The sequence below is a fragment of the Peromyscus eremicus genome, chromosome 9 (genome assembly GCF_949786415.1).
Source record: "Peromyscus eremicus chromosome 9, PerEre_H2_v1, whole genome shotgun sequence".
Taxonomy (NCBI): domain Eukaryota; kingdom Metazoa; phylum Chordata; class Mammalia; order Rodentia; family Cricetidae; genus Peromyscus; species Peromyscus eremicus.
In genome coordinates this window covers 69,865,461-69,893,148 of record NC_081425.1, presented here as the reverse complement: position 1 = coordinate 69,893,148, position 27,688 = coordinate 69,865,461, and the positions used below count along the sequence as shown (strand labels likewise).

At 39.3% G+C, this 27,688-nt stretch overlaps 1 protein-coding gene across 11 annotated transcripts in view; it reads right to left on the bottom strand.

Moving 5' to 3' along the window:
• The window catches only part of Hnrnpc (heterogeneous nuclear ribonucleoprotein C), a 34,290-nt gene extending 6,817 nt beyond the window's left edge, over positions 1-27,473 (bottom strand). For 2 of the 11 annotated variants that reach the window (XM_059273681.1, XM_059273682.1), the window contains exons 1-5: positions 27,242-27,473; positions 21,150-21,175; positions 6,285-6,554; positions 3,429-3,543; positions 2,845-2,892 (exon numbers count right to left, since the gene is read on the bottom strand). In XM_059273681.1, the coding sequence (XP_059129664.1) occupies positions 2,845-2,892; positions 3,429-3,543; positions 6,285-6,525 (404 nt within the window). In that variant the 5' untranslated portion in view covers positions 6,526-6,554; positions 21,150-21,175; positions 27,242-27,473. Of the gene's footprint in view, positions 1-2,844; positions 2,893-3,428; positions 3,544-6,284; positions 6,555-20,445; positions 21,121-21,149; positions 21,176-21,515; positions 21,680-26,585; positions 26,606-27,241 lie in introns of those variants that run through there. The other 9 variants (XM_059273684.1, XM_059273685.1, XM_059273676.1 and 6 more) reach the window with 8 other exon arrangements.
• Positions 27,474-27,688: the final 215 nt, after the last annotated feature.

Sequence of the window (27,688 nt, the reverse complement as noted above, 5' to 3'; positions counted from 1 at the left end):
TTACTTGCCCTAAGTTCTCCATTTAGACTTTGCCTCCAGGGTGCTGAATTAAAGGCATGTGCCACCATCACCTGACTTAGACAATGTTAATTATTGGGCATTTAATCCAATAATACAGTTAGTCCAAGTTTCTCTTCTCTAATCATAGGATTGTAAGATATGATAACCTATATTACATAATTCTTAACATGTCATACCAGTAGCTTCACATCAAAATTTCTAACTACAGCTGAGTCTCTCTAAACATAGAACAAAACTTCAAAATACAACCCTTACTAATGCTATGGCTTAACCATTTCTGCACTAAAATGTCCTACTTATCTGGAAATTAAGATTATTTTATTAATAAATCTTAAAAGGAAGGCTAAGTCTTGGGTAAAATTTGTCTACCCAATGCAGGACACATCTCAAAAAACAAAACAAGGGCTAGAGAGATGGCTCAGTGGTTAAGAGTACTGGCTGCTCTTCCAGAGGTCCTGAGTTCAATTCCCAGCAACCACATGGGGGCTCCCAACCATGGAATCTGATGCCTTCTTCTGGCATGCAGGAATTCATGCAAATAGAGTATCATATATATATAATACATAAATAAACCTTTAAAAAGTAAGTAAAATTGACTATCAAATTCACTATTAATTTTTCTCATTTTTTAAAACAGGGTTTCTCTGTGTATCCCTGACTGTCCTGGAACTCAGAGATCTGTCTGCCTCCGCCTCTCAAGTGATGGGATTAAAGGCATAGACCACTGGCCCTCAGAAATTCACTATTCATTTTATATTGTATGAATATATTTTTAGAATCTTGTCAGTCATAGGGATGCTTGCATATAGTACAACTACTGGGGAGGCCAATCTAGAAGATTAAAAAAAAAAGGGGGAACTTGTGGCAATGACTACTTATGAAAAAACTTGGACCATTTGTTATCTTTATTCTTTGCCTTAGTCACAATAGCAAACCTGTGAGTTCAGGAAGTATGAAAATTCTATAGTATTTGTCCTTTTTTGAATGTAAAAACATTTTGTGTACAACTGCAGCAGAAATAATACACAGATAGCTTGAACATAAAAACAGGTTATTTGGAACTGGAAAATACTTTCTCTGTAGAAAATAGTAAAAATGGTAACATTTCCCAATAAGCCCTTTTAAGCCAAATAATAGCTCAATTATACATATAAATATTGATTAGGTTCTGGGATACAGAAGAAACCTATGTTCATCTGTTCAGAGAGCTATGTTTTACTTAAGTTGTGTAATGGTCACATTATTTAACAACTTTAGTCTCAAACTACATTGACAATGTACTCAAAACTTCTCTTCTACCAAGAGCTACTAATAAACAAAACATCCTGGAAAGTTGGGTAGCTCAGTCAGGTGACTGAATTATAAGTCTGAGGACCTGAACTTGAACCCCAGAATATCCAAAGCAGGTTAGGTATTCTGGCACCTGATTTCAACCCCCGAGATTGGCAGATCCCAAAGCCTTATTGGTCAGGCAGAAAATTTATCTACAAAAAAACAAAACAAAAAAACAACAACAACAACAACAACAAAAAACCTGTAGACAACATCTGAGAAATATCATGATTTACACAGTCCTCCACAGATATGTGTGTACTCTTACACATACATATAACCAAGTTTAGCGCAATGTGATAACTTAATGCCTGACCCAAGTACTTGAGAAAAATCAGGCTTTCAAAGTCATCCTTAGCTCATGACTGAGGTCAGTACAAGCATCATGAAACTGTCCCATAAACAAGCCCCACCCCACAAAAGGAAAATTCATTTAATTCCTCTTTTAAAAATTAGATATTAATGATTCAACTTACCACCTAAATGGGAAAACAGAGCTTTTAAGCCTTGTCTCAGAGTCAGAGACACTTTCCTATCTTCTATTTAAATTTTTATTTTTACTATGTTTATAAGTGTTTACATCAATGTTTATGCACTATGTGTGCTTTTCTTTTGCTTAAATAGAAGAAACACCCCTCTGCATTATGCAGCTCCATCTTGCCTGAAACACCCAGAGTTCTACCTGCCTCCACTTAATGCCAGGATAAAAGGTATGTATATACCACAACTAGTAGCCTGATAATTTGTCATCTCTCAAATTCATTCAATGCTGTCTAACTCTACCCAGTCACTTTTCGTTGTTGTCCTACAAACAGTAATGCTATTGAATAGTTTAAGTAAGAAATCATGGGGTTGGGGATTTAGCTCAGTGGTAGAGTGCTTGCACAGCAAGCCCAAGGCCCTGGGTTCTGTCCTCAGCTCCAAAAAAATAAGAAATCATTTCATCTTCCTGTTGTTTAGTATAGTATACTCCACACTTAAAGCCATTTACCATTTCATTATACTCTGACTTTCTATGTCCTATTTTATTAAAAGGTATGTTCAGAGGAGACTACAGGATTTTAAACATTAGGTCTCTATTACATTCCTATTGTAAGAAAAATACTTTTAAATCAATAAAAATGCCATGCTATGGGATTGAAGATGGCTCATGAAATGAATAAGCACTCCCAGAGGACCCAGGTTCTGATCTCAGTACCAATGCTGGGTACCTCACACCTGCCTGGGAACAATAGTTCATCTGAAAAGCCCTCTTCCGGGGATTGTAGACATCCAACACATGGCTCAGACATTCACCCAAATTCATACACATAAAGTGTTGAGGTAGGGTTTGTTGGTTTTTTTTTTTCAGCTGAATTTCCAAGCATCCTACTAGAGGTTTTAATTTTGAGTGGAAAGCAGCATTTGAAACACATCATTATTTAAAAAGGAAAAAGAGAACCTCTCAAGCTTTTTAATTAACATCCAAAAAGAATAAAACCCCACACTTACCTGTCATAATAATCCCGTTGAAAGTCATAGTCCAAATCAAATGAGGAACTGAAAAATAAATACCAAAAAAAGATTATTTTGGAGCTGCTGTTGTTACTTCAAAAGGCAGATGGGGTGAAAACAGGCCAAATGAACCACAACAAATAGATCAGTAGTAAGATTAGCAACGAATAATCCCCATTAATTCAAACAAATCATTTGCCCTCCATGTTATCTTAGACCACTGGACATGCAGTGATCAAATTACTACTTCAGGTGAAAATTTCAACAAAATAACTTATGAGCCAAACCAAGAACACTGAAAGAACAATACAATAGTTGTTAAACCACAATCCTCTTTCCCTAGCTTCCTAGTACCTAACAAATTCCTCTTGAATTTATGCTATACATTTAAAATTATTCTTAACCAGCAAAAATCTCAGAGCTAGGAAATACGGGCAAAAGGGAATTATGTTAACACAAGTTAATAAGCATTAAACTTTTGCACATAAAACACATTGCACTAACCCTCCCCACATCCAGAAAACACAGAGAAGATGCCCATTGTTGGACACAATGCAGTTATAAATAATAAAGTTCCGGACCTGAGTAGAGGGGACGGAGAAGGGTGTTCTGGTACTGACCCGTACATCTCCGCTGCAGATCGTTTCACACCTGCTTTTCCTCGGTTCACTTTTGGCTCTGCAGCCAGATTAATATCTGAAAAAAGGACAAGGGGGGGGGGTTAAAAAATAACAAAAACTTCAAGGCAAAGAGATTGAGTTATATCACCCAGCAAAGCAAACAAACCCGTATATTGAGACTGCAGTTATCTAATGTGTAACATTAACTTTCCTTCTCACTTACAAGGTTAAGTTTTTACAGAGCTAGCCTTCCAATTCTGTACTGTTTTGACACAAAAACTGTCCTGACATAACATTCGTTGTTCTGTTATCTACGTCCAATCTAAGTTCCCATTTGTAAACTCGATTCATCTTTCAAAACTGTTTACTCATACACTAACACAGTTAAAGAATATGACAAAATCAGTAGCTAATGACAGGTCATTTTTCAAGAATGTTTCTATTTAAATGTCACAAAAAAAGAACATGCATAACTGCAAAGATAAACATGGCAATTTTAGGGTCATACCTTCAAGTCACGTCCAAAGGACCTTTTTTTTCTTTTGGTTTTACTCTGTGTAGTTTTGGTGCCTGTCCTGGATCTCACTCATAGAGACCTGCCTGGCTCTGCCTCCCAAGTGCTGGGATTAAAGGCGTGAGCCACCACTGCCCAGCCCAAAGGACATTTCTTATTGCCATTACTAGCAGCTAAACTCCACACAAAAAATACCCTAGCAAACTAATATTCAGACAACGAATAAACAACTTCTAGACATACACACCTATAAAAATAAACAACATCGGAATTTCAAAGAATACAGAGCTGCCAAGATTGCACAATGGGTAAAGCACCTGTCTCCTAGTCTGGCAACCTTAGCTCCATGCCCACTACCCATTGGAGGAGGGAAAATCCTAAGTTAGGACATGGACATGTGTTTACAAAACAATTTTCCTCCAATGTAAGGACACAGCATTATTGGGACACGAGTAACAATGGTAATGATTAAAACTGGATCCCAGGACCCAGATAATGGAGGATTCTAGCAATTTGTCCTCTGGTGATTCCCAAAATACCCACCAAAGAAAATGAATGTTTTAAAATACAATCTAGTTTTTAGGGACTAATCCAAAGATTTACTTTGTCACTCACAGTCTATATAAAGATTTTCTCACTAGTTCTAACAAATTAAGCCTAAATTTGGGGGGGGGGGGGATGAAGAAACACTAGACCAAAGCTGGCTAGAACAAGTTTCACAAATGATAATTTCAGATGAGCACCAGTAGATGCTCTGTCATTGAATTCTTAGTGGAACTCATTTACAAAACCTTGCTTTCCTAGTCTTTAATTCCAAACAATGTATCTTCATTTATTTTTATAAAGTAATCCATTATATATAGTAAAATGTAAACAGAACCAAACTATCAAGTTGATTATAACAAAGAATTCCTTCAGGTAACATCACTATATTTATTCAACATCCCCAATGGAATGCAAAGAAATAATTTTAATTCCTCAAATACAATGTTGAATTTAGTTATTTTCCTTAGAGGCACTGAGAAACTGAAACAAATCAAGCAAAAGAGAAATGCAATTATATCCTAATTAGCATAGTAGTAGTAGATGCCAGTGCATTTTCAAACAGTGTTTTAGCAGTTTCTAAAATCTGCAGTTTGTACATCCTTCTCCCTGCCTTACTGAACACCTCTTTTTACCTTCTTGGTCTCCTTTCTGGCTCTTTACCCACAATATACCTATTTATATACAAATGTGTGTACATTACAAGGAAGGTTCTACAAAGGAAAGAACACTTTGTCTTTTCACTTCAGTACTTATTTACCCATTTTCCTACAATTTTTACATTTGTGTCTCTTCCTTTTTTTATATGTACATTGGTTACAGACAATTGTGAGCTGCCATGTGAGTGCCAGGAATGATCTTAGGTCTTCTGGAAGAGGAGCCAGTGCTCTTAACCTACTAGCCATCTATCCAGCCATTTGTTTTTCTTTATAGCTGAATAAATTTCCACTGTGTATGCATATATATTACATCGCATACATATGAAAATTTCTAGGCTGGTTCCATTTCTTTACTACTGAGAATATAGCAGTAATAAAGATATAAACACAGTTATCTGCAGTAGGAGATGGAACACTCCAGTTCTAAGCCTAACAACAGTACAGCTTGCACTTGTCTGTGAAAACCTCCAGCAATGTCCATAGCTGCTCCCTATCAGCAGGGAGTAACAGTTCCATCCTTGCAAATTGGTCAGTATTTTAACATCAGTATCGAGTAATTAAAGGTAAAACAAACTTACTTTTCCTTAAAAAGTTTTTAAAAAACGAAAGAAGAAACTACAGCCCACAGCACATTTCTAGTAAGTAGCACTACACTAGATCTGCCAGAATTACAAAAGGACAAAAAGGACCACTCTAAATGACTAAAGAAACAAGCCACTACAAAGTAGAAAATTTAAAAGCTTCAACAAAGTGTCATAAATTTTATCATTTTAATGTGTGCGAAGAAATGTACAATTGTCGGGCAGCAGTGGCACACTCCTTCAATCCCAGCACTCAGGATGTAGAGAAAGACTGATTTCTGCGAGTTCAAGGCCAGCATGGTCTACAAAAAGAGTTCCAGGAGAGGCTCCAAAGCTATACAGAGAAGCCCTATCTAAAGAAACAAAAAAAAAAAAAAAAAAGGAAAAGAAAAAAAACAAAGTATAATATGTATGTACAAATATGCCATAATGAAATCCAACACTTTGTATACTTGCCTTAAAAAAAGAGAAAGTAAAACAAAACAATTCAAGCTTGAATTTTATAAACTATAAAACTCACCTAAAACCTGGCCAGCAATCATTCTGCCATCCTCTCCAGCTACAGCAGCTCGGGCATTTCTTTCGTTAACATACTGGACGAAGGCAAAGCCCTTATGCACAGAGCAACCCACAATTTTGCCATACTTTGAAAAGATTGCCTCCACATCAGACTTCTTGACCACAAGTGTATTGAGATTCCCAATGAATACACGGGAATTCATGGATCGAGGGTCTGTTTTGTTGGTAACATTGCTAGCCATCTCCTTTGATTACAAGGTCTCTCACAAAGCTGAAAATTGGAACAAAAGAGAAGCATTCAGGTTAACATACCTTATATTAATACAATACTCATTTTATCCCTCTCATATACTGGCAACACAATCTTCCTTTATATTAATTCCAAGTGATCCTTCTGAAAGTTGAAGTCCTTAAGCAAATTATAACTCCCTAAAATCTTTACTATCAGTTTTCGGCCTTTTCTGCATTCCTGTTTGTTAGAATCCTACAATTAGCTCTGTCTAGCATATTGTCTCAGTTTTCTCAAAACAGACCAACTTCAAATATCTTTTAAGTAAAGATAATTAATCTTTATCTTTCCAGTATACTTATACAAAGGCAAGTGTTTCCAATTGGTCAAATATTCACTCAGATTTGATTTAGCATATGCTACAAGCCATCTTTTCATAAGGTACAATTACTCTAAAACCACTTTTTGCACCTGGAATATTAATATTGGATGGTGATGATGATAAACTAGCCAGTGTAAGACACAGAACAAATAAGAAAATACAACATTCAGGTTTTTTTTTTTCCAAGACAGAGCTACTCTAGCAAAGATGGCCTGAATACTGGAATTCTGAATACTTCAAAATCCTGGAATTTTATGTTTGAGTCACCACACAGCTCTGGTTCTAGTCTATTAAGACTATTTGTTAACAACCAAACTCTTAAAATGATAATGGAGTCAGTCTTACAAAAAGAAAAAAATACCCACTGATGCCCTTTTTAAGATAAATTCTATTTCACAATCCTTTGTTTGCTGCCTGTTAGCAATGTAAATCCTAACATCAGAGTTTAAATAATTTAAAGGGCCCCATCCTTTTGAAAATAACTAAAAAATATTTAAGCTGGGCCTAGTATTTTTCATCCTTCCTATCCTCAAGTGAACCACGACAAACTAATTCTCAGCGGATGTTTTTCTGTATGTTTTACTAAGTAATACAAAATATAAGATAAGTCTCCTGTTATTTAATTTTAACCGTAGAGTTCAACAGTTTTAGAGCAGTCAAAAGATTTCAGGCCCCATTACAGCATGTGCACATGTGTGTGCAAGGTTGCTCACATGTAGAAGTTAAAGGACAACTCTCCACTATATGGTGAGAAATCAAACTGAAGTTGTCAGTCTTGGCAGAAAGCACCTTATCCACTAAACCATCTTGTTTCCCCCTACACCTTACTTAGTTTAGTAAAAGGTAAATAAATGACTGGTCAAATTTATTAAATAAGGAATACGATCCATACCCTACGATGCATACAAAATAAAGTCTCAATATCAGGCAGTCATCACCACCACCAAGTCAGGAATGGTAAGTAGAGCCAAATTACTGAATAGAAAAGGTGTAAAAGGAAGCAACTAAACATTCTTAAAAAGTAACTGTCACCTAAACATTGTCCCTAGTCAATTTATGTCTAGTAAAATGCTTGGTATGTCCTCTAAGGTTCTCTCATGCACCCACCAATTCCTTCTTTGACAAGGCCTGCATCAAATTCATGGACCAGTCAACCTGAGTACTAAACTAAGTCTATGGGAGTGCCATCTTTGCTAATGATAAATCCTCTATTTACCTGTTCAAGGACCTAGGTTATTTTACCTGTAGTTTTCAAAAGTAACCAAGGTTCATCCTTAAAATGAGGGAGTTTAGAAAAAAAACAAAAAACCTAAAGGTGGGCTGTAGTTGCACATACCTTTAATCCCAGCACTTGAGAGAAAAGGGCTAGAAGATCTCCAAGTTTTGAAACTAGCCTGGTCTACAGCGTGAGTTCCAGGACAGCCAGAGATATACTGAGAACCCTATCTTGAACCCCCATTCCCAATTCAAACTTAAAAAGGGCTCAGTGTTAGAGAACTCCTGTAGCATGCTGAAGTTCCTGATCCCTTAGCATTTAAAAGTATTACTCAATCTGCCACCTAAAATTTTCTATTTTTTAGTATCACTCATACAAATCTCCAACCATGGCAGTCTTTAAAAAATTACGGGAAAAAAATGTTGTTAAGAATAGTGGTATCGCCGGGTGTTGGTGGCGCATGCTTTTAATCCCAGCACTAGGGAGGCAGAGGCAGGCGGATCTCTGAGTTCAAGGCCAGCCTGGTCTACAGAGAGATATACAGGACAGGCACCAAAACAGAGAAACCCTGTCTCAAAAAAACAAACAAACAAAAAAGGGTGGCATCACCAGGAAGGGTAGAGGCAGAGACAGTTGGTTCTGAGTCTCGAGCCAGCTTGGACTACACAGTGAGTTCCAGGATAGCCAGGCTATGTACAGACTATCTCAAAATAATAACAGCATCAATAGATAAAATTAAGCCAGGCAGTGTAGGAGCACACCTTTAATCCCAGTAGTCAGGAGGCAGAGGCAGGCGGATCTCTGTGAATTCCAGGACAAGCAGGTGGATCTCTGTGAGTTGGAACAGCCAGACTTACACCTCAAAACCCTGTCTCAACCCTCACCATCCAAAAAAAAAGAAAATTAAAATGTCAAAACATGTTTTAAAGCACTACGTAACTATGTGCTGGAGATGTAAGCAATGGAAGACATCCCTAGCAAAATCAAAGCTCTTGGTTTACTTTACTGCTCAGCAGTAAAGATCCACCAATACAGAAAAAGTTAGCAAGATATACATGAGGTTCACAAAAATTATGCACCTGATGACAATAGAGTTCAGTGAAATATTATTTGCCATGGAAGCACCAGAACCCATCAAGACTATCTTGAGTTCAATCTCCAATATTCACATTAATTGAAAAAAAAAATTGCCAGGCGGTGGTAGTGAATGCCTTTAATCCCAGAAACGACTGTACTAGAAATACAACTCAATTCTGATTAATCTTTAAATCATAAAAAAATACATATATATTTAACTCAGGCCTGAGGGTATGTCTCATGTATATTTAAGGATGTTAAAAGACCTGAACTGGAGTTAAAGACAGTTATGAGCTTCCATGTAGGTGCTAGGAATTGAACCCAGATCCTTTGGAAGAGAAAGCAAAAGTTCCTAGGATCTGAAACCCTGCTGGCACTACCTCCACCCCCAGGAAATAGTGCTAGGTTGACAACTCAACTCTCTTCTGGGGGAATCAAACAGAGTTACTGCCAGAGTTTGATGTTAGCCTGGGCTACAGGGTGATTTCCAGTGAAGAGTGGAAAAGAGACACTGTCTTAAAGATAAGGGATCAGGAGAAATCACCTTCAAGGTTAGATAAGTCTTGACCCAAACCTCAAAGCCTTAGGTTTGAGGTCCAGTTTTCAAGTATTAAAGTTCTTAATAATGTATTAGGAAATAGTAATAAATAAATAAATAAATAAATAAATAAATAAATAAATATGAAATTGATGAGACTTAACAGATTCCAGTGTCACTCAAGAATGTTTCCCTAGGCTTAAAGTATGGTTGTTGGTGCAAGCCTCTATACCAACACTTGGGAGGCAAAGGGTGGTAGATCAGAGTTCCAAGTCAGCATGGTCCACATTAAAAAAAGTGTTTTCAGCTTATGTATGTAGCAATACATATGATAAAATGAAAATAAACTATAAAAAGGCATTTTCTTCTGGACATTTGATACAGTCCTCCTTTTGATCACATAGGCTAATCACAGTGTATAGTCATTAGGGGGAGAGATCAATCATAATCCTTAAAACTAGCCTACATTCAAATCAAATGGAACTCCTTTACTATCTAATGTACTATATATACTTAAGACAGTATCTTACTAGCTGCCACGTAATTCTCTATACAGGACAGTTTTGGCCTCAAAAACCTCAAGTATATAGGTAATTCTTGTTTTTATTAATGTGTATGATTGCCTGCATGTATGTATGTTCACCTTTGTGCCTGAGGTCAGGCTGCACCCAATTTGCCTGGAACTGGCGTTACATACATGGGTACTAGGAATCAAACCTGGATCTTCTGTAAACCTCCCTCCCGCACTCCTGCAGCTATTTATCCAGCACTTACTAAGTGACACTAGATTGCATCAATGAGTCAAATTTTATGAAGATTAATTTTAGGCACATTTTTAATTCTTCCACAAACTCTTGAAGGTAAGCACATCTGTATACTGGCAGCATCAAAATCTGATTTAATGTTTCACCTATTTCACTATGTCCTTTTTCCTTTGATGACCCTTCCCATTTATCTCTGTTTTCTTTGAACTTTACCCCCTATGCAGCTTTTTTCTATCATTACTGTCTGCTTCTGCTCTTCTCAGAGTTAATAATGAGCTGCCTTGTATGCTGTGAGTCAGGTTTTGTTTTTTTGGGATTAGCTGTGTAGGTCTAGCGGTCCTGGAACTCATTCTGTAGACCAGGCTTGCCTTGTACTCAAGAGATCTTACTGCCTGTGCCTTGAGTGCTGAGATTAAAGGTGTGTGCCACCACTGCCCAGTTTAAGAGCCAATTTAATTACAAGCCTTATTTTTATTGGCCTGTGTGAACACACACCTTTAATGACAGAGGTGAGATATCCTCAGGCCTATCAAGGTTATATGAGGGAGAAAAAGCATATAGTTAAAATAGTCACCTTTAAAAACCTCGGTGGTGGTGGTGGTGGTGGTGGTGGTGGTGGTGGTGGTGGTGGTAGTACATGATCTTTACTCTGAGTTTGATGCCAACATATTCTACAGAGTGAGTTCCAGGGCAGCTAGAGCTACACAGAGAAACCCTGTGTCAAATACGGATTCCCGAGAATCCACAAAGCTGCAGAGGTATAGTCCATCCAGTATTCAGAAGGCAGACACACAGGTTGCCCAGGGGGATGTGGCTAGCTAGACTAGCTGCAATTTGTTAAGAACTAGCTAGGCCCTGAGTCAGGAAGTAAAATTTAAAAAAAATTAAGGCAAACAATGTCAATTTGCCTCTACACATATGTGCTTGTACTCACACATGATAAACGTACACAACCAATTTTCTTCAGCTGGGGACATGGACATAGGTGATTGCAGAGTGCTTGCCTAGCAGGCACAAATCCCTTGGACCACCCCCAATATTTCATAAACTGGGCATGTTACCATATGACTGTTGTTTCAACATTCCAAAGACAAGGCTGAATGATCAGAAATTTAAGGTTCTCCTTAGCTCTGTGTAACTGACAAAGCTACAAAACAGTCCAGAGAAGAAATACAGGTTTAGGAGCTGGAGATAGAGTATGCAGTGTGTATACTGCTTTTCCAGATGACTCTAGCTCCAGGGAACCAACAATTTTATGGCCTAAGCAGGAACCTATTCACATGTACACACACTCACAGACACATACCATATGACCAAATACCAAAAATACTGATTTTAAAAATTAAAAACAAAAACAAAAAACATAAAACACATTGTAACCATGAAGTAAGGTTTTGAAATTAGCCAGGTGCGAGAAATAGTTACTACATCTTTTTAATTAAAGGAAAAAAAACACAAAACAGGATTGACATGGCAAGTCTTTGTCAAAACAACCATTACAGAAGGAACCAAGATTGATGGACATTATAGGCACAATAACATGGCTTTAAAAAAAAAAATCCTTCTGGCACTCGGGAGGCAGAGGCAGGCGGATCTCTGTGAGTTCGAGGCCAGCCTGGGCTACCAAGTGAGTTCCAAGAAAGGCGCAAAGCTACACAGAGAAACCCTGTCTCGAAAAACAAAAACAAAAACAAAAACAAAAACAAAAACAAAAAAAAATCCTTCTGTAATGTTAAGTCTCAAAATTCCAAGACAAAAGCCTGAGGTGCCTATTAGCATAATCAAAGCAGACCTGGCTGACAGGTTCTCCCAATATCCCTCAGTCCCTGTTAATGAGTACAGGTTGGCATACCATACCCCCTGCCCTAAACCCAGTGGCTGGGCTTTTCTCCCCCAGCTGCCCTTTCCTGTACAACCCAGTCTTTGGTTACCAGTTCCTTTTTGTCTCCTCTTTACTATCCTGGCTCTCCACCCCCTCTCACATGGCTAGGATGGGGAAGTTATAGGCAAGTGAAAATAAAACTCATGAATCCTCAAGAAATATCAAAAAAATGAAGTTTGAGTGTTTCAGAAAAGATGCTCTTTTCCAAGCATTACCCAGCCTGATGTTAAGTCAAAGCAGTTGTGATTATCTTTACAAGGACTACACATGAACGGGCCAGTCAACATGTGCAAAAAGGGGTATGACAAATGAAGACCCACTCTTCACCAAGGATCTACAGGCAACTGATGTTGCTGGGAAGGGAGAGACATTTTCTTCATAGGTACAGTCACTGCAAAGTTTCCTATGCTGCTGTGAATAAATGGATCACACACAAAGAAATGGAAGTAGAAGGGGAGACCAGCTAAGAGGAAGGGAATCAGGAAAGGTGGAGAGGGCACAAGACCGTAGGTAATGAGGGATGAAAATAAAATACATTACAAATACAATCACATAATTAACATTCTAGTGAAAACAACTTTAAAGTATTGAAGGACAACAAGTGTATCCTCAGTAGAACACTTGCCTAGCACACATAAGACCCCTAGGGTCTGTACTCACACAAAAAGGTTAGAGGAAATTGATTTAATTATTAACTACCGCGATCTGCAAAATCACATTCCTTAAATATATTTGTAGTTACTATCAATCAAGAATTAAACTTTGATTCTGGGAAGATGGTTAAGAGCATTCGATGCTCTTCCAGAAGATCTAGGTTTGATTCCCAGCACCCACATGGTGACCCCCCCCCTTTATTTTGGAGACAGGGTTTCTCTGTGTAGCCTTGGATGTCCTGTAACCCACTTTGTTATCAGGCTGGCCTGGAACTCACAAAGATCCGCCTGCCTCTCTGCCTCCCAAGCTCTGGGATAAAGGTGTGCACCATCACTCTTGTCCCAGGTGATATGACACCCTTCTTTTGGCTTCCACAGACACCAAGCTCACATGCAGAAAAAAACACCTATACACATGAAATAAAAAGTGAATCTTAAAAAAATAATTAGGCAAGATAGCACTTGCTTTTAATCCCAGCACTCACATGTGCACACAGAAAAAGCAAGTCAGAGCTAAAGACTGCTCAGTAAGAGTACTTAGTGCTCTTCTGAAGGATCTGAGTTCAATTCTCAGCACCCATTATAAGGCAGTTTACAAATGCTTGTAACTCCACCTACAGGGGACCTGATACCCTCTTCTGACCTCTATCTAAATGCACCTGTATACATGTGGCATACACATCCCCCTAAATTAATTGACGGAAAAAAAAAAAGAGCCAAAAATAGTGGCACATACTGATACTACTCCCAGCACTAAGTTAAGACCAACCCGAGTTCAACCTCCGGAGCTTACTGGCCAGTTAAGCCTAGACTACTTGACAAGCTAAAAGTGAAATGTTCCTATCTCAAAACACAAAGTGCCTGGGCCCACAAGATGGCTCTGCAGTTACAGGCACTTCCCACCAAGTCCAACGACCTGAGCTCAATACTCAGTGGCCACACTGTGGTAGTAGTAGAGAATCCACTCACAAGTGTCCTCTGATGTAAAGTGCATGACAAAAGCACACAAATTTAATTTTTAAAAAGCAGACAGCTCTGGAGGATAATGACACCCAAGGCTTGATTCCATGTGTATACTTACCAGGCACACACATGGTACAGACACAAGCAAGCAAACACTTATAAGTGATAAATAATTTCATTAAAATAACAAGTGCTAAATTACTTTTAATATGAATTTTTAACATGAACATCTACCTTACCACATTCTTCATTGATTGGTAGCTAGCACCTAAGGCAACTTTTTATCTAAATTTGAGATTTTCAACAGTAAAATGATAATCTCACATCACAAACTGGAATGATTATAGATGTAGTTAATTCAAGTACAAAGCCCTGGATCTCTTCCTCAGAATTTGCAAACTTAAAAAAAAAAAAAAAAAAAAACTAGTCCAGCAGTGGTGTCATATACCTTTCTTGTTGTGTTTGAGAGCTTTAAAGAAATGGTGCGCCGGGCAGTGGTGGTGCACACCTTTAACTGTGAGTTAGAGGCCAGCCTGGTCTCCAAAGCAGTTCCAGGAAAAGCACAAAGCTACGCAGAGAAACCTTGTCTCGAAAAACCAAAAATAATGATAATAGAAAAATTAAAAAAAATAGAAATGGTGCAAATGATTTTAAGTCTGTACTTTCTTAAAAATATTGTTTTTTAATTAAAGAGCTGGGCACAGAGACAACTGCCTTTATAACCCCAGCACTAAAAGGCAAATGCAGGCAGATAAAAACATAAAGGCAGCCCGAAGAGGTATTGTACACCTTTAGTCCCATCACTAGGTAGGCAGCCAGCAGGCCTCTGGTATACAAAACCAGCCTGGTCTACAAAGAGTTCCAAGACAGCCTAGGGTACAGAGAAATCCTGTCTCAAAATGCCAAATTTTAAAAAAAAAAAAAAATTTAAAGTAAAAAACTAAGTTGGCTGGGTGTTCCTTTGATACTAGCACTTGGGTGGCAGAGGCAGGCAGATCTCAGTGAGTTCCAATCCAGCCTGGTCTACAAAGCAATTTCCAGGACAATGAGGACTGTCTTGAAAAAAACAAAAGAAACAAAACAAAACATCTTATCTTCAGATTATATAGGAGCTGGGTTTAAAATAACATTAAGATAGATAAAGGTATAAGCAAAGATTTTGAGACATGCTATCACTATATAGCCCTGGTTAGCTTGGAACTTGATACGAAGACCAGGCTGGGCTGGACTCAGACGAACCTGTGACTAAAGATATGTGCCACTACACTAAGTGGCAAATATTTATTCTATATATAAAATATAAAAATAATACAATAAGGGGGCTGGAGAGATGGCTCAGAGGTTAAGAGTACTGCTTGCTCTTCCAAAGGTCCTGAGTTCAATTCCCAGCAACCACATGGTGGCTCACAGCCATCTGTAATAAGATCTGGTGCCCTCTTCTGGCCTGCAGTGATATGTGCAGCCAGAACACTGTATACGTAATAAATAAATTTAAAAAAAAAAAAATACAATAAAATGCAGGAGTATAAGTTGGACAAGGACATGAATAATTACTAGCTCCTGAGTTTTGTTTGAAAAATTTTCGCCAGGCGGTGGTGGTGCACCACTTTAATCCCAGCACTCTGGAGGCAGAGTCAGAGGTAGGCAGATCTCTGTGAGTTCCAGGCCAGCCTGGGCTATGGAGTGAGTTCCAGGAAAGGTGCAAAGCTACACAGAGAAACCCTGTCTTGGAAAAAAAAAAAAGAAAAGGAAAGAAAATTTTTCCATGACTTAAATTGAAGCAAAAGATTTCCCTGCCTCAAAAACAAAATAAATGAATAAAGTAGCAACAAAAATAGGAAGGTTGATTGAGGGCCACTCTAAGACTATATCTTAGAACACTTTCTCCCACTAGTGGGTCCCCCCCTCCAAGACAGGTTGTCACTATGGGCCAGGCTGGCCTGAAATTGAGATCCACCTGCCCCTCCCTGCCAAATGCAGGGACTGAAGCCTGTCCTACCAGTTGATTCTGGTACGGGTGTTTTGTCTCCATGTCTGAATGTTTAGTACCCACAGAAGCCAGAGGCCAGAAGAGGGTGGAAGAGCCTCTGGGAACTGGAATTAGTTATTAGCCACCATGAGATTACTGAGAACTAAAGCTGTATCTTCTGCAAGAACAAGTGCTCTTATTTTATCATAGACCCAATTTCAATATAATGTGGCTTGTAATGAAGCTCCAGCTCCAACAGATCCAATGCACTTTTGGATTCAATGGGCACAGGATTAAGTATGCCTGCACACAAATACACATACAAAAGTGAATTTTAAATGAATAAAAAAAAATGGGATAGGTGACTGACATGGTAGCTGAATAAAAACCTACAAAAACAGGAATCTAACATGAATAGAAGAAAAATGTCAAGACCTTGAAGTAGAACATATTTAGCCAACTTTTTTTAAATCTCTATTTTTTTTTTTTTTTTTTTTTTTTTTTTTTTTTTTTGGTTTTTCGAGACAGGGTTTCTCTGTGTAGCTTTGTGCCTTTCCTGGAACTCACTTGGTAGCCCAGGCTGGCCTCAAACTCACAGAGATCCGCCTGGCTCTGCCTCCCGAGTGCTGGGATTAAAGGCGTGCGCCACCACCGCCCGGCTAAATCTCTATTTTACGTGAGTGCTTTGTCTGCATATATGTATACCATTTCAGTGCCTAGTACTAAGAGGCCAAAAGGGCATCAAATTCATTGGAACTAGAATCTTGGATGATTGGAACCATCATACCCATGCTGGTAAATGAATCCAGATATTCTCCAAGAGTACCAAGTATTCTTAACTGCTGAGCCATCTGTCCAGTCCCTAGCCAGTTACTTAATACACAGTAAGAAGACCAGTGTGCCAGGAGTGGTGGCACAGACTTTAATCCTACCACTCTAGAGGCTGACTGTTCTGAATTCCAGGCAAGCAAGGACCACATAAGGAAACAGACCATTAACATGACCAGAACACAGCATAGTTAACAGTAAGGAAGAGGGGGAAAGATCAATATAATTTTAACTTTAGTTCTGAAATAAGAATCCACTAAGTTTCAAGCACTTGTTTAGGTTTTTTCCCTTGAGGCAGGTCTCACTCAGCTCTAGATCCTTTTGAGTTCTATACAGCTTAAGGTACCCTTGAACTCCTTTCTAATCCTGCCTATACTTTCCAAGTGCTGGATTACAGGTATAAGACACCAAGCCCAACTTCTTTTCTTTTTTTTTAATAATTTATCTTTATTTTATTTGTGTTGGTTCTTTTGCCTGCATGTATGTCTATGTGAGGGTGTCAGATCTTGGGAGTTACAGACAGTTGTTAGCTGCCATGTGGGTGCTGAAAATTCAAACTGCATCCTCTGGAAGAGCAGTCAGTGCTCTTAACCACTGAGCCATCTCTCCAGCCAAGCTCAACTTTCAAACATTACATTTTAGCAGAATCAATGTAGCTGACACTTTTGAGAATAGACTAGTGCAGAGGACAAAGTAGAAGTGGATGTCTACTGCAATACACTATAGAGACAATGAACTGACATGGACAAAAAAACAAAAAAACAAAAAAACAAAAAAAAAAACAGCAGTAAACGGTTTTAAATGAAAAGCTGGTAACATGATAGGAAAGAGAAAGTAACCAGTCCTTGGCCTAAGTGACACAAACCCTGTAGTTTGTAAACCAAGGTCAAAACAAACCAATTTTAAGAAACAGTCTAGATATAGCTTGTTTTTGAAATAATTGTTTTCCTTTCTGAGACAAGGTCTCACATTGTAGGCCACTGGACTTGGCCTTCAAAAAAACAAGGTGGCAAATCTGGTCCTGCATCCCAAGTGAGTCAACATACTTTGAAGTTGGTACGAATGATATTCATAGAACTGAAATAACAGTTCATGAAATAGGTACAAAACAAGGAAGGACTGGAGTCACACACAACTCCAAAAGTTAAAGGAACAGCAACAACCTGAAATCAAGTAAAAAGGCATAGGTGGTTAAATGGTAAAGGTGAAGTGAGATGAAAATTGATAAACAGACCACTGTATTTAGTAACACAGACTTCAACCATTATTTCCTTTTTCTCCGAGTAAAAAATACTTTTAAAAGTGCTTGCTTCTTGGGCTGGAGAGTTAAGAACACATCTAGAGCTGGGCGGTGGTGGCGCACGCCTTTAATCCCAGCACTCGGGAGGCAGAGCCAGGAGGATCTCTGTGAGTTCAAGGCCAGCCTGGGCTACCAAGTAAGTTCCAGGAAAAGGCACAAAGCTACACAGAGAAACCCTACCTCAAAAAAAAAAAAAAAAAAAAAAAAAAAAATCTAGAGGATCCATATTCAATTACCTGCACCCACATGGTAGCTTAAAATTATCTTAACTGCAGTTCTAGGTTGATGCAATACCTTGTCCCTGAGAGTACCAGGCTTGTACACACAGGCAAAAACCCATACATTTAATTTTTTTTTTAATTTCTAAAAATGAGAATTTCATGCCACCTCTTGACCCTTCACTGGCTCACCAAAAAAAAAAAAAAAAAAAAAATACTCATTGGGCAGTGGTGGTTCACGCCTTTTATCTCAGCACTTGGGAGCAGAGGCAGGGGGATCTCTGAGCTCGAAGCCAGCTTTGTCTACATAGATCAAGTTACAGGACGGCCAGGGCTACACATAGAGAAACCCTGGGGGCAGGGAGGACACGACATACACCATACTCTTTAACATAGTACAAATTTCTTATCATCTAGCCTTACTCTAAGACTCAGTTCACTTCCTTTTAAAAGTCACTGGCCTCCTGGTGTAGCCAAACATCCACTTTTGCATTCCTCTACAGATCTGTGCATCTCATCACAGGTTATAATTTCTTACTCCATCTTTCACAAGTAGGCTGAGAGGTTCTCCTGACAAGATCTTTGACCTCCCAAACAAGAAAAGCATAACCTTAAATAATAAACTTGTAGGACAAGAAATAAACTGACCCTATAATGAACAGCTGCAACACAATACAGAAAAGGTAGAAAGATTTCACTCCTTTCCCAGATGTCAAGAGCTTCTGCTTTAATGTTCCACTATTCTTTTTGATGCTATCTTTGGTGTTCATTTGACCTACATTTTATTTTGTCCAAGTTAAGAGGGTACATGATATACCCACATGTCGCAGCATTCTTTTTCCATGTTGAAACTTACTACATTAACTCTAAAACGGTCAGCAGTTACCAAATGTGGTGCTTTCCTTTAATCCCAACACTTGGGAAGCCGAGACAGGCGGATCTGAGTTTGACAATAGCTAGCCTGGTATACACAGTGAATTTCATGACAACCAGGCCTATGTAGCAACCTTCTCTCAAAAAAATGTAAAAATAAAAGTAAATAAAAAAATTGGCTTTCCAGGCCGGGCATTGGTGGCACACACCTTTAATCCTAGCACTGAGGAGGCAGAACCAGGTCCACAGAGTGAGATCCAGGACAGGCACCAAAAACTGCAGAGAAACGGGGTGGGGGGTGGGGGGTGGGGGTTCAAGCCAGTAATATTCCTAACTCCAGCTACCTATGCCCTCAATAACCACTGCATTATTATAGCTTCATTCCTTTACACCACTGAAGGTAGGAATAGCTAACTGGGCTTCATGTCATTGCTGGACAATCCCCACTGCTGTAGAAGTAGAAATTAAAGTCTATCCTTCCCTTAAAAAACCCTTCTGTGACACAGCATTTTAATACTGTATGTATTACTATTTCTTGTGATTGGATCCATGGGGTTTGTTTTGGTGCCTATCCTGGATCTCGCTCTGTAGACCAGGCGGGCCTCAAACTCAAGAGTTCTGCCTACCTCTGCCTCCCAAGAGTGCTGGGATTAAATAAAGACATGTGCCACTACCACCTGACATTTTTTTTTAAGATTATCTATTTTATATATACAGTGCTCTATCTACATGTACACCTGCATTGCCAGAAGAGGGCATCAAATCCCATTATAGATGGCTGTGAGCCACCATGTGGTTGCTGGGAATTGAACTCAGGACCTCTGGAAGAGCTGCCAACTCTTCTTAAAGAGCCACCTCTCCAGCCCCCTCAACTTGTGTTAAGATAAATATAATCTAAAACTTACAAATGTAATCTAAATTGTATTTTTTGTTTTGAGGCAATGTTTCATGTATTCCATGCAGGCCTCAAACTATGTAACCCCAAAAACTTCAACTTTTTATACTTCTGAATGGATCATAGGTATGCCTGTCACCAGGCCCAGGTCATGGAGTAAGTGCCAAGAGTATAACTCAGAGCCTCATATACAGTAGGCATTCTGTCCACTAAGCAATACATACACCCAGATACCAAAGATTACTCTGAACAGCTCAAAGATAACCTGAGAAAGGTCTAATTAGAGGCATTTCCAGGGGCTCTGACTTAAGCATCATCTAAACTTAAATGAGTCTATTTCCTAGTCTTTGCAATGAAACCAAGTGGACCTCACACCTCTTACCATCACCCAGGAAGGGTGTACATCTGTTCCGAAGGCCCCCCTGGCTCCAGGTCATCCTGGCTGATGCTGCTCCAGGCTGGGCATCCATGTTGCTGCGGCTTGTGGTTTGTGAGGGGTAGTGTACAGGAAAAGCAGGATGGGATTTCAAGGGAAACAGTAGGAAGATGGCTTTTTGGGAAAATGCCATCACCATTATAGGTGTTAAATAGTACCACACACATTTTATTGCAGCACAGTTTAAAAATTTAACAAATGAAAGATTAAAAAGAAAAAAAAATAAAAATAAAAAAAATTAAAAATACAGACGTCCAGAGATGCTCTAAAACAGTTAAGTTAAAGATCAGGAAAAATAAGGTCAAAGACTTAACAGCCAGTAAAATTATTTCCAGTGTGGGGAAGGGGTTGAGGGCGAGGGTGGGGTTGGGAGAGAAAAGGTTTATGTGATCAAACTACTATAAAAATGCTAACACCTTCACTTTCTCTCCCAAGATGGAAAACTCCAAAGTCAATCAGGAGGCTGAAGAAATCTTAACATTCAGAAAAACTCCACTTTAATCCGGTTAAAAATCATCATTATCATCATCATCATCACCATTATAATAAGTATAGTAGTAATAAATAACTAGTAAGTAACAACAATAAAAAGGAAACCAGCGAAAGTCAGGAAAAATGTAAAAAAAAAATTGTAATAACTTACTGTAGCTGAAGATCAAAAAAATCTCACTGTAAAAAAACAAAAATAAAAATAGCCCAGATTAGAAAAACGGGAGGTGTAAAAATGTCAAGTCAGTAAAGTTCATTTCTTTTCTTTTCCAAAAGCAGTTTCCACAAAAACCGCCAAGGGTAATGTTCTCAAATAGCAGACAAGCAAAGCCCTTTCCACATCATCAATTAATCTTAAAAATACACGAGGAAGTAGAGAGGTCAGTTTATGAGGCTAAAAGGCTCCTCCTCTAACCCAACTGCTGCAGAAAAAATAGAAATAGAAATTTTAAAAATTACATCTTAAATCCAGGTCCCGTTTTTTTTGTGTCTGTTTTGGAAATAATTTTAAAAAAAACACCTGTATATTTGCTGTAGTGCACACCAAGTTGCATCATTATGTTTAAAATGTCTTTATAAAATCAATTTTGTAATGGGAATGTGTGTGTTCTGGAAGGGTGGGGAAGGGAAGTTAAAAATCAAAGCTGAGCTCCAGTGAGTAAGGATGGGGTTCGCCTTGCTGCCCTGTGAAAGGAGAAGGGACAGATTGAGTCATAGTTCCTCAGAAATGTGCCCTAAACCCAAGACAGAAAACTGTCTGTTGCATCTAACACATTTTGGTAAAGCATTAACATTTCACTGGGATGGAGAGAGCCTTTAGAGAATCATCACTTCTATTTAGTGACTGTTTTTACAATTCTTCATAGTCAATATGTGACTGAAGTTAACTAAATTCAAGTCTGTATCCCCTTTAAGGGGATTGGTAAGAATATACATTTGAATGTTTGCTTTGTAATCAGAAGTTTGGGCAATGAAGGAAATACAGAAAAACAAATGGAGATGAAGTGAATAAAAAAAAATCAAACAGATTCATGGGTTTCAAACCTGAGGCCATGTTTTTTTTCCTGTGATTAACACAGACTGAAGGTGAATGGTCTATCTACCATGAAGACATACACTAAAAGGGACTCATCTATTCTCAAAGCCAAAGAGTGAAAGACCACAAGACTTTGATAAGGTTTTACAGTCAGGGTGAAAAGATGTTCTTAAAAAGGAGCCAGCCCTTTTTATTCATCATCACTGACAGTGAAAAGCCATACAAATGGAAGAAGGGTCCATGAACACTTTATGTCATGAAACAGGTGATAAAGATAGTGTCCTTAATGGATGTGTTCCATTTTTTATCATCTAGTGTTCCTAAATCCCAAGGGATGAAGAATCTGACACAGAATGTAAAACTGAAATAATGTACATGACACAAACTGGTTGTTTCATCAGCTAAAATAAGAAATGCAGTTAGTAATCTACTCATTGTGAAACAAGACTTGTTACATTCCCATTTCATTTAGACATGAGGGAGGCTTTATTCTCCCTTACCAATGTTTCCTAAGTTAAAATTTTAAACTGAACCTTTAAAAAGTATTATTTATCAAGCTAAATTCTTATTTTGAAACACCAAAAACTACAAACAGAACAAATAATGTTAACTCTTTAAGACTAAGGATCAATTTCAAATAGACAAGCTTATATAAACATAAAAACTGTATATAGTAAGTTTCCTGGTAGAACAGTAACATTTGAAAGTTATCTGTATTTTGGAAGCAATTCTAATTAAAATTTTTTATTTGGTACTATCCTGAACCCAGTACCCAAATCTTCAAGATGTTAACTCAATAGTTCATCAAAAAAGGAAAACCCTTAGTACATACACGAGACACAGGCAATGTAATTTGAGCAGAGTAGCACACACCTTTACTCCCAGCACTAGGGAAGCAAAGGCAGGTGATCTCTTTGAGTTGGAGGCAAGCCTGGTCTGCACAGTGAGTTCCAGGACAGCCAGAGTGCCAGAGCTACATAGTGATTCCCTCTAACAAAACCACCAATTCCTATCCTCACCACTCCTCCTCAACCCCCAAAAGCAAAACATTACATGTTTCATGTCAACATGTTTTCTCACCCAATTATCAAACTAATGAACTAATGCCATTTTTTTAAAAAAGCAAATGTTTTTCAATACATTGTATACAGGGGCTGGAAAATGGTTCAGCATATGAAGAGCACTTGCTCTTACAGAGGATCCAGCTTTGATTCCCAGCACCCTATTGGGTGGCTCACAACATAATTCCTGTCCCAGGAGATCCTATGCTTTCTTTTTGGCCTACATGTCCAGCATACACAAACAGGGTGCACATTCATACATGCAAACTTTCATACACAGAAATCAACTTTTAAAAAGTATTTCTAGGCTATACTGCCCAAAAATCCCATTAAGGTTTAGATAAGCTCTTCTAAAAGGATGTTTTAAATCATCACCTGGTACTTAATAAAAAAGCAAAAATCTTAATAAATTGGGCAGTGGTGGCACACAAGCTTAATCACCACACTTGGGAGGCAGATGCAGGCGGATCACAGTTCAAAGCCAGCCTGATCTACAGAGCTAGTTCCAGGACAGCCAGGGCTACCCAAAGAAACCCTGTCTCGAAAGAAAAAAAAAATCTAGGGAACCATATGACTCAATTAGAAACTGGTAGTAAAGAGCACAGCAGTCCTTTACTCATTCTATCAGTTTCTGTCTTTTGAGAATTAAAGATTTAATCAGGAACCTCTACCCACTGCAGTTTTTCAAAATCTGTACTAATAAAAAGCCTGCAGTTTTGCTATATCTGAAGGTTCTGTTTTTCACCAGCCAATTCTCCAGTAAATCTAGTGCATACAAAACCATAAAACTTCCAAAAACCTGAGAGTTCAGTGTATGGAGTATAAATAAGCAAATAATGCTAAGGACAAACACTAATTTATGATTACTTGACCATTAACAGGCATACTATTTTGAAGGTTGTTAATAGCAATGACTAATATATATATATACACACATATATATACACACACATACACATATATATGTAGTGGTATTTGCTCTGCCCATGACCTTGAGCTATAGCGCCCCTAAAGAGGCAGTGCTTCCTGTTGTCCTATGTGACCTCTTAAAAGGGAGAAGGGTCACAAATACCAGGTGGATTTGCTCCGAACAGAGCTGTTGACTTGGTTTCTGTATCCACTGAATGTATTTCCTCAATTTATCTTAATAAATCCCTATTACCCATTAAATAGACTCACGTGGGTTGATCTTAACAAGTGGCATCTAACATACATATACAGATCTTATCGGTTAGCACGGGCTGGCCTCCAACTCAGAGATCTGCCTGCCTCTGCCTCCCAAGTGCTGCTAGGTGTGTATCACCACCACCAGACAGTAATAATTTAGGAAACTAGGGGTGGGCAGACCTCTGTGCATATTTGTCACCTTTGTATAGAAATGAAAATAGGTACTTTAAGTCCCCTTGTTCTAGAGCTAGAAAATGAAGACGCTTAAAACTAATTTACCAGCTACTGCCAAGTTTAACATAATTTTTACTCAGGCCAAGATTATTTCAAGTGTTACACTCCCTAGTTAATAACCCACACTCACCATTTAATATATCTTTAAGATAATAATTATATTGGGGTTGGGGATTTAGCTCAGTGGTAGAGCGCTTGCCTAGCAAGGGCAAGGCCCTGGGTTCGGTCCTCAGCTCCAGAAAAAAAAAGATTATAATTAATTATAATATTTGGGAATATACTCACTACTTGTTCCTAACAGTCACTCCCATTCATAACAAGACCACAAGCCTCTAGAGATCAAATTACAAATATATGTTTTATTTCTCTACAGAAGAGTAACCACTACCAAGCAGTTCTGAAAATGGCTTGACCATTGCAAATGAGAAGATCCAAAACTTGCAACTTCATCTTTAACCTCCTCCTATATGGTCAAATCAGAAATGCTTCAGTGCTCACCTAGTTGAGAAACCATCTACAACTATTTCAAATATTCTGTATCTCAATTCCTAAGAGATGTTAACTTGGGAATTTAAATCTTGATATATTCATGAAGCCACATTTCTAACATTTCTGAAGGGCTAAAGCGGGAGGAGACAGAACTCACCAAGCCTGGGAACTCTTTGTAGACCCGGCTGGCTTCAAGGTCATAAGAAATCAGCCAGATCTGCTAGAACTGAAGGTGTGCACCGCCACACCTGGCTTACATGTCTAACATTTAATGGCAGGTGTTTTTCTACTAACCTCAACTACTACCAGTAGTCTTGCATACTAACTTCTATTTTTTTTTTTTTTTTTTTTTGGTTTTTTGAGACAGGGTTTCTCTGTGTAGCTTTGCGCCTTTCCTGGAACTCACTTGGTAGCCCAGGCTGGCCTCGAACTCACAGAGATCCGCCTGGCTCTGCCTCCCGAGTGCTGGGATTAAAGGCGTGCGCCACCACCGCCCGGCTTAACTTCTATTTTTGATGAATGACTTCCTAGCTATTTCTCTTACTCATTTCTCACTTCAAAGCAAAACTACTCTTAGGCACGTGTATGCTTATATATAAGGTTGGGCGGCATAACACACGCCTTTAATCCCAGCACTGGGAGGCAGCAGGTGGATCTCTGTGAGTTCAAGGTCAGCCTGGTACACAAAGCAAGCTCCATAACAGTAAGGGTTGTTTTGTTTTGTTTAAATCTCTACTTTTGTTTTTCTTGAGACAAGGTCTCATGTAGCTCAAGCTGGACTTACTATATACCAAAGCTGGCCTTGAACTTGAACTCACTTCCTATCTCTATCAAGTGCTCCAATTACAGGAGTTATCAAAGTATGCTTAAGGATTAAATTTGTATAGTATTAGTTTAAACGAAGCTTAGTACCATAATCTTTGTGAATTAGACAAACTAGTTTTATAATAAACTTATCTAATCAAAAAATTTAACTCTTAGGCTGGGAGTGCTGGTGCCTATAATCCTAGCACTCAGGAGGCAGAGGCAGGTTTGAGTTCCAGGACAGGCTCCAAAGCTGCAGAGAAACCCTGTCTCAGGAAAAAAAATTTAACTCCCAGATAAGTTAATGTGACAATCTACATCATTGGTAGTGGGATTGAGTATGGGGGTACTTTGCATCCTAAGCACTACAACTGGGCTACATTAACAATAACTCAACACCTACAAGCGAGCAATTAATGTTTTTTGTTCTTTTCTTTTTGAAAAGATCCTGTCTCACGGCCTCCAGAGTGCAAGAATTACAGGCCTACACTACCACACCCAGCTGGAAAATGCTTACTGCCCCAAGTTTAGATGGATAAAATATTGGAATATCCGGAAAAGATTATTTTGTCTTTAACTATTGTTCCCAAGACAAGCTTGGAAATTTCCTGTCACCTTTAATTTCGGTATCAGCTTCCCCTAAAAATTCAACTGTCTTTTTTCTACACAGTATTCCAGTAACTCAGTAAAAATACTTGACCTACCTAAAAATATCTTGGTTGCTCTACCACTAATTTAGTACGATACTGTCAGCCACTTTTACGTATCGTTTCTCTCTGAGAAAGACAGTAGTACCTACCTCAAGCAAAGTTCCACTAACTTATATATTTCAAGTGATTTGTAACCTGCAGATAAAAAGTAAGCTGTAATTATTGCAATTACAATTAATCTGCGGCACTTCCTTTTGCAAACAGAAAACACTCCGACTCCTACCACTTACTCCTACGGGGGAAGAAAAAGTAAGGAAAACTCAAATCTATTGTTAAAACGCCGTTCTGATGCCATGTGGCCCGCCCGGAATTTAGAAGCTTCCAGTACATCATCGCGGTATCGCTCCCCCACCCCCGCCCGACGTTTAACTTAGAAGGTAATAACGGAATCAGTTACGACATTAAACTTCAAGTACACGAACAGGCATTTCGTCCTCCGTTTTCACGCTCCCCCCCCCCTCCCCGCTCCCCTTCCTGGAGTCCGAATCATGGTCGTAGGAAATGAAAGGAGCCGTTAAACACGAGCGCGCCGACGGGGTCTTCTCCGCGCCGACCGTGGCCTGGAGGTCACCGGGTTGACCGGGCGCCAAAGCCGAGGCCTGCTGACTGCCGCCTTAGCCCCAATCCCCGAACCACGGCGACAAACGCGGGCTCCGTTTCGGCCGCGAGGCCGTTCCCTCTTCCCACACTCCCTCGCCGGGCCCGGGAACCCGGCGCCTCCCCTGCACTCGGCCCCTCCGCTTACCGAGAAGACGGAGAGAGAGAAGAGACTGCCTCTCCTACGGCGGTTCCGTGCCGAGACGCCGAAGCTACAGCGGGCAAAGCAGCTCACGACCGTTCGCTCGCCGTCTCTCCACAAAATGGCCCCCGAGCTCCTCGGCCGCCGAGGCGAAGGTCCAGCCCCCGCCCCGCTCCCCGGGGGCGTTCCTATTGGCTGTGACTTTTCTCGCTCCGGCTCCTCATTAGATTGCTCTACCGCTCCTCACAGCGCTGGCCAATCACCACCGGGAGTGGGTGGGCCTCCTGGGGAGAATTTCCACCTGCGTAACAGAAGCTAGTTAGTAATTGGTGAAGTTTCCTGTCATTTAGCGTCTGGAGGATGCTTATTGGTCACTGTACCGGACGGAACGCTGGGTGGAATGTTCGCCTTTGTATCGCGCACAGCTTCTCATCCGGGTATCGGGTGGGGCTG